Source organism: Rutidosis leptorrhynchoides, chromosome 4 (genome assembly GCF_046630445.1).
Source record: "Rutidosis leptorrhynchoides isolate AG116_Rl617_1_P2 chromosome 4, CSIRO_AGI_Rlap_v1, whole genome shotgun sequence".
Taxonomy (NCBI): domain Eukaryota; kingdom Viridiplantae; phylum Streptophyta; class Magnoliopsida; order Asterales; family Asteraceae; genus Rutidosis; species Rutidosis leptorrhynchoides.
Window position 1 is genome coordinate 207,359,527 of NC_092336.1, and position 10,939 is coordinate 207,370,465.

The 10,939-nt window shown below is 33.0% G+C and overlaps 1 protein-coding gene across 1 annotated transcript; it reads right to left on the reverse strand.

Moving 5' to 3' along the window:
• Positions 1 to 1,288: 1,288 nt before the first annotated feature.
• LOC139843264 (rab GTPase-activating protein 22-like) lies at positions 1,289 to 6,135 on the reverse strand. The gene is made up of 11 exons (XM_071833333.1): positions 5,962 to 6,135; positions 5,557 to 5,652; positions 5,056 to 5,159; positions 4,605 to 4,795; positions 4,347 to 4,469; positions 4,169 to 4,257; positions 3,920 to 4,025; positions 3,520 to 3,617; positions 2,965 to 3,213; positions 1,761 to 1,844; positions 1,289 to 1,669 (listed from the first exon to the last, which is right to left on the reverse strand). The coding sequence occupies exons 1-11, from the start codon at positions 6,070 to 6,072 to the stop codon at positions 1,658 to 1,660; spliced, it is 1,263 nt and encodes a 420-aa protein (XP_071689434.1). The 5' UTR covers positions 6,073 to 6,135; the 3' UTR covers positions 1,289 to 1,657.
• Positions 6,136 to 10,939: the final 4,804 nt, after the last annotated feature.

Here is a 10,939-nt window from a genome sequence, read left to right on the forward strand (position 1 = left end):
CCAATTCTTAGATGATTCTTTTAGGACTGTTTCTGATGCAATTGGTCCTGTTTCGACGTTTAATGTCGATGGAGGCTTCGATGTGTCTTTAACTGGTGCAGGTTGCGTCGGTGGTGTATTCATAACAGTCGTTGTAGGTGTTTGAAACCCTGGACTTACTGGAGAATCCGATCACCCCTGATTTTTGGCATTCTTGTTTCCTCCACCCATACTTGCTCACAACTTTGAAAACCTGAAAGTGACCGATTAATTAAACAAAAAAGTTTTACGGAAAGAAGATACATATAATAAATTATACACAACATAAATTGCAATCTTATTTGTTTACACAACCGGTCCCAAGGATGGCGCCAAATGATCAAGCATATTTTCACGAGGTCAAGGTGAACTTATGCTTGAGTGCATGATAGGGTTTAAGGACTAACAATATTCGAACCTCCGACGTTTAGTCGTGGATAACCCACATCGGTATCGTTTTGATTCCGACAGGGTGGCCGATTTGAGAGTCCGCCAACAACCCAGCATACGGGTTGAGTGGCCCAAAGACATGAAGGTTTTATAGTTCGAGACATACTTGAAAGTCTTTACGTGAGAGATCATATGAAGCTTGTTCATACGATATTGTGTATGCTATGTTACGTATGAGTAACCGATGATTTTAGGATTTGGAGCTATGTATTTATAGACTCACGAATTAGGGTTTTGATAGGATCTCATCCCTAATTAAATGCGATCTTATCCCAACTAACTTTTGTTATTTAAGGAAAAAAATCTGAATTAATTATACCGTACATTCTTCTAGAATATACTGGACCTCTTATGCAAGTATACGAAACTCGCATCAGATGGTACAGGCGCATAGAATGCGACTATACCCGTGTCATATGTCTTACATGGCAATTAGTGTGTGGTTCAGGACTTTGGATGCGTAATCTGCATGGTCATGCGGATATGCGTATCAACTTCGTTGACCAGTTTGTACCTATAATCGTTATTACCCTTAATATAATACAAAAAAGTAACAATAATCTTTTTGACCGAATTTAATCGAATTTTTGACACTTGATCGTCGTTGTTAACCGAATTTTGACTTTTGACCTGACCTTTCCTGCCTTTGACCAAACTTTTGACCATTGATCGACTTATTAGACGGCGAGACGGGGTCGAGACGGACTAGTCACCAAAACATCGCAATGGGCGTCGTAACGGACATCGTTTGCAACACCTATAGTTAAGCAAAATTGAATTAAGCCGGGCCATAATCATCAACATTCATATCAAGCTTGAATCGAAATCAGCACACATCATTCATTCATTCAACGGTAAGTTGTTTAATAATACAACATAAAAAAAATTACAGACATGTTACGATACACCATCATTCATTCTCTTCCACTGGGATTTCAAATGCTGCAATTTGTTTTACACTCAGATGCTCACAAATACATATGGACCAAATGAAATCTTACCCACGGCTAAGTCAGGATCCGTGGATATTGGTCGTGCAGTAATATGCTAACTCAGGGAAAACTTAGCGCCAAAAGAATATAATCTTTAACGAACAAAAAAATTGAGATCAAGAATCACACTACAACAAAAGAACTGGTGAGATATCTGCGTGGGCTCTTATAGGCATGAAGAAAATCAGCATCTTTCGTCAATTTCTTGCCTAAATTGGAAACATAATTGGTTCAGAGTTAGATGTTTAAATTAATGAGTATGTGAATGAAAAAAATTATAGTTAAAGATGTGATGCTCACCTTGCTTAGGTACTTTTTGTGAATTTTCAGAGCTTCTGTCAAAGCTTTTTTTGCATCCAAGCTTCCGGTAATACCACCCATGATCTAGAACAAAAAAAAAAAAAAAATTAAGTTCCATAATATGAAAGCATATGTGATAATTTCGCGTCAAGAATGGCTGATTTGGTTCGTGCTTTTATCTCAAATAAGTCAAGCAAGTTTAAAGTGCCCAAAATGTATTTTTACTATATAAAATCACCAAAACAACGGAGGAAAACTATTATGGAGTATTATCTAGCGTTGCAAAAGTTGGCAGTCTCGACTGACTAGTCAGCTGACCAGTCGTTTTTGTGACTAGTCCGTCTCGTTTCGCCAAAAAACGTCTAAATAGTCGGTCAATGTTAATAAGTCGGCCTGAGTCGGTCAAAGTCAAGGTTGGTCCAGTTAGGTCAAATTTTTAATATTTCCTTAAATTAGATTTTGTGCACTATATTTATCTTTGAAATATTGTTGTTTGCTATATTTATGTATATGTCTAATATAATTATTACTAAAAATCAACGCTAGTCAATGTCTGACTAGTCCCTGACTCAACCGATTATTCGTTTCAAGGTCCCGACCAACTACTCTGTATCCTGCAACGTTTACAACCCTGTTATTATCTTATTATTGAAATAATTGGATTCTTTTGTCTATGTTTGGAACATTATCTATTTATAAGTTAGGGTTAAAGCTAAAAATAGGCTACAAACTTACACAAATGTACCGATGTCGCCCACAAACTCATTTCCGTCCTACTGTCGCCTACAAACTTTCAAAAAGTGTACCGATGTAAACAAAAACTTTCAAAAAGTGTCCCAATGTAAACAAAAATGACTTGCTACCAGCTAAACTGGTTAAAAATCAACACGTGTCGTTCGTGGATTGGATCTTAATTCTTAAAATAAAATAAAATAAAATAAAAAAAAAATTATGAGGTCAAAATTAGTATGTAACAGGTCAAAACTATAAAATGTTGATATTAGCACATTTTTTGAAAGTTTGTAGGCGACAGTAGGACGGAAATGAGTTTGTGAGCGACATCGGTACATTTGTGTAAGTTTGTAGCCTATTTTTGGCTTTAACCCTATAAGTTATTATCTTATTTTATTATTTATTATTGCGGGCATTAAAACTCAACTGACCCGCCCATTTAGCCACATTTATACAAAAGGGTGGAGCGAACCTCAGCAACGTCATCTAGGCCCTTAGCTTCGTTAAGAAGTTTTTTGTTTTTGGTCTCTAGAACACCCGCAACCAAAAAAACAGCAAGAAGGCTTTTTTGGTCTGACCGTCCATTCTTCACATTTTTCCGCTCATATTTTCCATACTGTTGTAGTACTTTCTTGCTTAATTTTGTGGCTACAACTTCGTGTGAACCGTCTGAGGCGTAATCAGCAAACATATTTGGATTATACTCCATGGCCCACATAACCTGATTTTACATTTGAAAAGAAAAATATATTATATTTTCAATGAAAAAATTAGAATATTATAGGGTGTGTTTAGAAAATTGTGTGTTTAGAAAATTTTCCAAATATTTCCATCCCACGATTTTTATAAAATTGGAAAAGTTTTTCATCTCTAGAAGAGTGTTGAAAATTTGAAAATTGTGTTCAAATGAAATAATTTAGTGTGTGTTGATGGAAAAAAAGCAATTTTTTTAGGACAAGTGAGGGAGTTTTCTACAACTAAACAAGGCCTTAATTACATGTAGTAAGCTAAAATAAGAGGGGTTTACCTCCCATAGATATAAGGCATCGACAAACGAAAATTCCCTTCGGAAAAGTACCATTAGCATACGAATTGCAAACAAATATTCTCCACCATCTAAGCCCTCTGAAGTATATAAAATGAGAACACCATTAATTAACTGGAAAAACGGATTATTAAAGTTTACACATATCATGTACAAGGCCACAAATTTATATCTTGATCTCTTTAATGATCTTGACCCAAAAATATAGTATAGGTGGTAAAATGGGTAGGGTGAGTGAGTGTGGTGTTAGCAGGTCAGACAGGGATAACACTCAAGTGTTTGTGGGGCGACCCGAACACAGTTTGTATGTTACCCAACCAGCCCCAATCACTCATTTTGGCATCTATATGAAAACAATTGTACATATATAAATGCAACTTACCAAGGTGTTGATGGAGCTTCGGGTCAACAACTCTCATAACTTGAGAAAGTATGCCGAGTTGTGATTGTACTCCCATTGAAGTTTCATTAGACCTGAAATTTTCCCTCTTTTAAAGGAAACAAGAGTTGTACCTTGGATCAATCGTTAACCAATAGGAGAGACTCCGTAAAATATAGTCATGCAGTTGATGATTCAACTATTAGATTCTGGATGTATTATTCATTCAGTTAATGAGTAATAAGGGAGTACCACTCTACGCATAGCATGCTCAAAGCACCAAAATGCATCTGCTTCATCCTTCAAAAGAATGACCATAGGAGAACATATATCATTCATGCCTGCGTAATACAAGTGACAAAAAAAATATAAAATTTACTGAAAAGATTGACGTCCTAAAGTTCTAATACCAAGGAATAAAGTTTGTCACCTTGAACGTAACCAATATCATCATCTACCCATGTATATATAGCAAGGACATCCCAAAGTTTGGCCTGATTAGCTTCATTCTCATAATAAACAAGAGAACGATCTGTTCGTACAACATCCAAACCTGAAAAAACAACCATCACCATAATATGCTAAAATTGAATGTTTATGTTTCAGCTAATAGATGAAGAGTGGATAATGATTATATAAAATGAATTACATTTCAATCAGTTAAGACCTAAAAGTCTAGTTAACTAACCTATTTGATGTAAGCTTAGTTTCCACTGAGTCACTTTCTTATCTGAATCAGCATCTTCTTTTGGCACGCGAACTTCATTATCTTCAACGGGTTCTTCATCTTCGGTAACTAAAGGCGTCTGGACAAACTTCCCACTCCCAACAATCGGTACAATGTTTTTGCATTGCTCTTTCCATGAAGCATACTGTTCTCTAGAAACATAAAATAAAGCTGGATTTACAATTTACGCTCCATTAAAATGACATAAAACTTGAAAAGCACCATTTTAGAAAAGGGGCATATTTTATCAATGGTAAGGATATAAGTCCACGAACAAAAAACTTTAACATGGAACATGAAAATTGCCATAATTTAAAAGCGGATAGTGTTGGATAGTGACAAATACCATTGTAACATAATATATAGAAAAATGTAAGACCTAAATGAGTGAACTTTCGACTATATTACTAACCTCCTCTTTTGTCTAAGTTGTTCTCGTTCTACAGAGGTACTTTTGGGGTCATAACAACCCAACAAAAATTCCCAAACTGCCCCTTTAATTGTTGGATGAACGCCCTATAATAATTATATAAACAAAGAACTTGATTAGTTGATTATGCTTCTCACTGTCGTATTTTGTAATATTAAGATACAGTATTAATAATCACTTGTAACACTTATAAAGTATTATTGTCATAAGATACAATGAATCTTTCAAACGTAACTGCTAGCAATATTGTAAACGCATAAAGTTCCATTTCTCATATCCACTAAAATAGATGTCGGAGACAGATTGATACAAACTCATTAAAGCATATTGATTTATAGGAGTACAAAATACGAGAGATACAATTTGTGTCCCTAAAGTAAGGATATAAATAAATAGCTTCAAGTTCAATTTGTTTACTGTAAACTGCAAACATGAAAAATATACAAAATACGAACAAATATCAAGAAAGTATATAAGATATACCCCTCTTTGTATCCGCCTAAGCACACCTGCAATATCCAAACGACCATCTTTATCAAATGCCGCATTCCATCTCCTTTCACTTAAAGTTTTCCCAACCTGAAACATTTAAAACGATCACCATTTTTCATACTTATTTTGACACAACAAATTCCCAACTAAATTGTCATTACATGTAATGAACCATTTTGTTTGCCCATTTTTTTTATAAAAAAAACTATCATCCAGTTACCGGTGTATGTAAGTGGCCTTCTATAGTAGGCAACTTTTATGACGATGTAGCATCACGTCATCAAGGCCACTTGCATACATCGGTAACAGAATATAATACTTTGTTACATAAAGGGTAAAAAAAGTAGTTCAGTACATAAAATGTCAATCTGTCCCAATAACTATTTATTAGCACACCTTTGCCTTAAATCGAGTTTTCGGAACATCCTTTTGGCACTCGGGCCTAATCGGATAATAAGATTCCATATCTTCATTTGCATTTTTATTAATACTAATAATTCTCAACATAAGATCCAGCAGTTTAGCAGATAACACGCCTGATTAAACCCTCAAAAAAGTAACCAACTTGCTCAATATATAAACCCTAAATCAGCCACACAAAAGAAAATTAAAAATTAGTATTCTACAACTCTATACTAATTTACTAACAGCTTTAAACTTTAAAATTTTGCAAATTTATCACATAGTTGTATAACAATTCATGTTATAGTGCAATTGAGTATGAAATTATAGTTGATTAGCCTAAAAAGAACATAATTAAGAAAATTAACGCACCTTAGTTACGGAGTACAATTTAATTTTGGAAAATGTGACGAAATATCAAAGCCGGCGATATATTATGGTAATAATACAATGTTGCTGGATTTGAAGAGCGATTAATGAATCAGAAACATGATAAATTGGCGATCAAATTTATATTTGTGTATGTAAATCAACAATCAATTTGTTATGTATGTGTATTCAAATGATTTGAATCTCTTTGTTCATGGAGGTTTACTTAAAATAATGATAAATAAATATACATATTTAAAAAGGTACAATTATCGATGTTTTTCATCTCTTTGATTTGGACCCTTTAACTATGAACAAAAGAATAATTGTACCCTTGAAGTTTTACAAATGTGTTCGTGAAATATTGTATAAAAATGTTTATCTAACTAGTCCGGATCCGGCCCGCGCGATGCGGCGGAGGCTTTCGGCCTGTGTATTCATATTTAACGTAGCGTTGTGTATTTACAGAGGGGAAAACGGCACATGTCTTAAGCGCCGTTTTAGATGTCGTTGTCTTAAGTGTTTTTTAAAAAGTGTCCGTTTCGAACGTAGTTAGTTTCATTTTGTTCATAAAATTTTTTCGAGTGTAACGGTGCTGTCGAAAAAATTTAACTTGCGGCGAACAGAAAGATACGGGCTGTCGTTGTGTTAAGCGTATTTTAAAAAGTTTCCGTTTCGCGTATAGTTAGTCCCGTTGGGTTCGTGAGACTTTTTCGAGTTGAACGGTGATGTTGGAAAAATTTAACTCGCACCGAGCAAGAAGATAGGGCCCGTTATAAATTCGGGGGAATTAATTTATTTTATTTTACTAAAATTATATGTTTACACTTTTGACCCCTGAAAAAGTGTAAACTTGAGGGGCTGTTGTGTAAATTAAGCCGAATTTGAGGGACCGATTGTAGTGTGAACGTAAACTCAAAACTACAATCCGAATTGATTGAAACTGCACATTTAGCCATTTGTTTTAGTATATAAAGGGTTAATGACGCATTTTACATCTAAAACTTTGAAATTTAGTTTGTGGTTTAGTAATGGGGAGTAGGAATGGCAACGGATGTTTGATTTATCGGATACTCATTCGATTCGATTCATTTAAATGGATATGAATGATCTAAACTATGAAAGATGTAAAAGAGGTAGTGGATTGAGTGTGGATGATAATTTCTCATCCGTAGATATATTCATTTACACAGAAAATACATATATACATATAAATTTATATATATATTTACATAAATACATGCATTTACATTTATATATCCTTATATATGTATACTATAAATTAATAAATGTTATCGAAAATATAAATTGTGAAGATACAACTATGTAAATAATATTAAATTCATGTATCTTGCATATGGTTACATATCTTTGTTAAACATACTTTGGTGAATTTATTTCATAATAGGAATATTTTTAGAAAAACTTAATATCCAGTGGATATCCATTTACCCGTTTTATCCAACGGATATGAATATGGATGGAAAAATTATATTTGAATGAATATGGATATGGATATGGATATGTATTTTAAAAATAAATAAATATGAATATGAATATAGACTCACCCGATCCATATTCGATATATTGTCGTCGCTACTAAGGAGTGATATGCTATTATTCTTAGGAAATTGCATTTTGCATTTACTTATAGGTTACTTGAATCAAGTTTTTATTTCAACCAAAAATAAGAGAAAATTCACTATTACTATGAGTTTAATAATAACTAGTGTGGCAGATTCCCGTTTTACCGCGAAGATCAAACACACATGATTTATTTTTCAATATCCAAATCAATCAAACAAACATAATTTGAATATTTTTCTTAATTAATAGTAAACAAACGGGTTATAAAAAATATTATAATTTTTTTATTTACAACCTCAAAGGCTTTCGTTAAAGTGCTCAAAATAATTGTAATAAAGATTAACTGTCAAACAAAAGTAAATAATAATTGTATGTACAGCTTATTTATACACGTTAATAACATTCATCTACTTCTTGCTTTAAAAAAATAATAATAACATTCATCTAAAAGTTGTAAAAACTAAAAATGTAAGGTAGAAATTATTAAACAAATAAAGTGAACTTTGGCTTTTATTATTATAAATAAATAAATAATATGTAAAAGCATACAAATAATATAGAATTCGTGGTGAACAATTTGGCATTTTGTATTTACAAATTGGCGGTTTGTATATAAAGTATGTTTCTATAAAAAAAAATTCGGCAAAAAAATAAAATATTAAAAAATCTTTCATCAGAACGATGAAGAAAATACAACATATTAAAGTATGTTTCTATATGTATACTAGTAGGTTTATTGTCGTACATATGCATTGCCCTGATTGCAACTTAAAACATGACCTTCATTAGTCATTTCTTAAGCTACCATATATAGGGGAATTCGACTTATATTACTAATTATTACGGAGTATATGCAACAACAAAAACCAACATATACATTTAATCTGAAAGAAATAGAACCATTGCAACTTCTATGAAAGCTACAAGCAAAGTAGAAGTAATCTTAATCGCTATTGAACAGAAAACAGACCACCATCAATTATTAGAATTGAAGAGAACATGTGTGGTATCATTATCATACCTTCTAATTGTAAAAAATGATGAACAGTAACCAAAGCATTTCCACCATTTCGCATAACCACTACAGGAAACTGCCTCTTTTGTGGCGAGATTCCTCGTCGCAAAAAATGGGGCTTATCGCCGCAGTAGATCATTTGCGGCGAGGTCTCCTCGCATTATACCTCGTCACAGTAGGTTCGCCACCATAACTCTTTTGCGTCGAGGTTTTTGCGGCGAATGAAAAGTGGGTCCCATTAATATTAAGAAAAAGAAAAAAGATAAGGGAAATTATTTATTGCGGCCAGTAAGCATATCTGACAGACTAAACTGTTAGGTTTCTTTTGCGGCGACCCTCGCCGCTAAAGGTACATGCACCAGGAAGCAGGACTCTGCTGTATTTGCAGCATCGCACCCGAAATTCTGAGCGTTTTTCTGAAACATGTTTCATACCATTTGATAGCAGCTATAACAACATATAACACCAACAGCAATAAACATCAACAACAATAAACATCAACAACACTAAAATAAATAAACGTTTACAAAAAGTTGTAACAATTATACAAACTACAAATATTAAAGTTCAAAAGCTTAATTCGGCGTTTTTACACAAACTACACAAACTATCTGTCTCCTTTTCAGATATCATCCATCCATGCATTATCATTTTTTTCATCCAACTCATCTATGTCCCGGATCATCCGACTCTTCATCCAACTCATCTAACACCATACTTTCTAGTAGTGCCTGCAAAAGAGGATAAAAAAATAGCTTTTAAGAAAGCAGAACTAGTGCATATATAAACACTCACAACGTTCGTTACTTGAACTCATTTCAATATGATCCAATGGAAACTCATAAGTACCACTGAAAATGACAAAAAAGAAAAAAAAAATAAAAATAAAAAAATAAACCAGTTACAATCAATCAAATGCCAAGAAGTACATGATGCTTCATTTCGGATAAGTGTTTCTTATTTTATGAAGTTATACAAAAAAGTTTATATAGGGTATGTATTAGATGTACGATAAAGACAGCAAATGGTAGAACCCATATCAGATCAGCTTTGAACAACAAAATTTTGAAGGGACATATTGTATGTTACATATAATGCCGCATAAAGCAAAACCGATCAAGCTAAAATATGAGAAGTGCTAAGCTAGAACGATTACATACACATAAAGTTAATAATAATAATAATAAAATGAGGCACAATAGTGACAACAAAATAATAGAAGTAAATATATATAAAGCTAACAAACCACCTGAACCATTAGTAGTGACAATGGTAAGAAGTTGATTAGACGCCAGAAGCTGCAGCTCCTGCCTTAGACTGTTGACCTAATCAAAGCAAATATACGGCAGCTCAATTTTGCAACACACGTGTGAAGTGAAATGAATAGCCATATTATAGCAAGTTATCCAAAGTGTAACTTTGTCCAATAATGAACATTCAAACATGTGTCACTACCGCATCGTTCACTGTTTTTTTGGCTTTGAAGTTGATTTCTCATCCATGCTAATCATTTTAAGTACCTAAAAATAAAAACAATCAAATAACCTCAAAATTATGAAGACTCTTATAGTCTTATTGTATGTATATATACACAAAAAAGTATGTATATATACACAAAAAGTGCTTACCTTATTGCCACGTGAGAAAAAAATCAAACATGTTGGGCACACGTCCAAAACTAATATAGCATACCGAAACTAATTTTGAACGGGTGACCTACGATTTAAAACGGGAAAGAATTAGCATACCGAAACTAATATCATACAAAGCATACAATTTAGCAAGAACAATTAGCTTACTAACAATTAACTAATTAACAATTAACTAACTTACAACATACAAATTACTAACTTACAAGTTAACAATTAACTAACAAGTATTTAACTAACAACTTACAACGTATAAATTACTAACTTACAACATACATTACTAACATACACATGAAATAAAAATTATTAAACTTACAACATACAAATTACCAACTTACAAGTCAACAATTAA

Coding starts and splice junctions, on each gene's coding strand:
- LOC139843264 (XM_071833333.1), bottom strand. CDS start 6,072: ATGTTGAGAATTATTAGTATTAATAAAAATGCAAATGAAGATATGGAA. Junction 5,653..5,961: donor AAACTCGATTTAAGGCAAAG/GTGTGCTAATAA, acceptor TAAATGTTTCAG/GTTGGGAAAACTTTAAGTGA. Junction 4,026..4,168: donor AGCATGCTATGCGTAGAGTG/GTACTCCCTTAT, acceptor TTCCTTTAAAAG/AGGGAAAATTTCAGGTCTAA.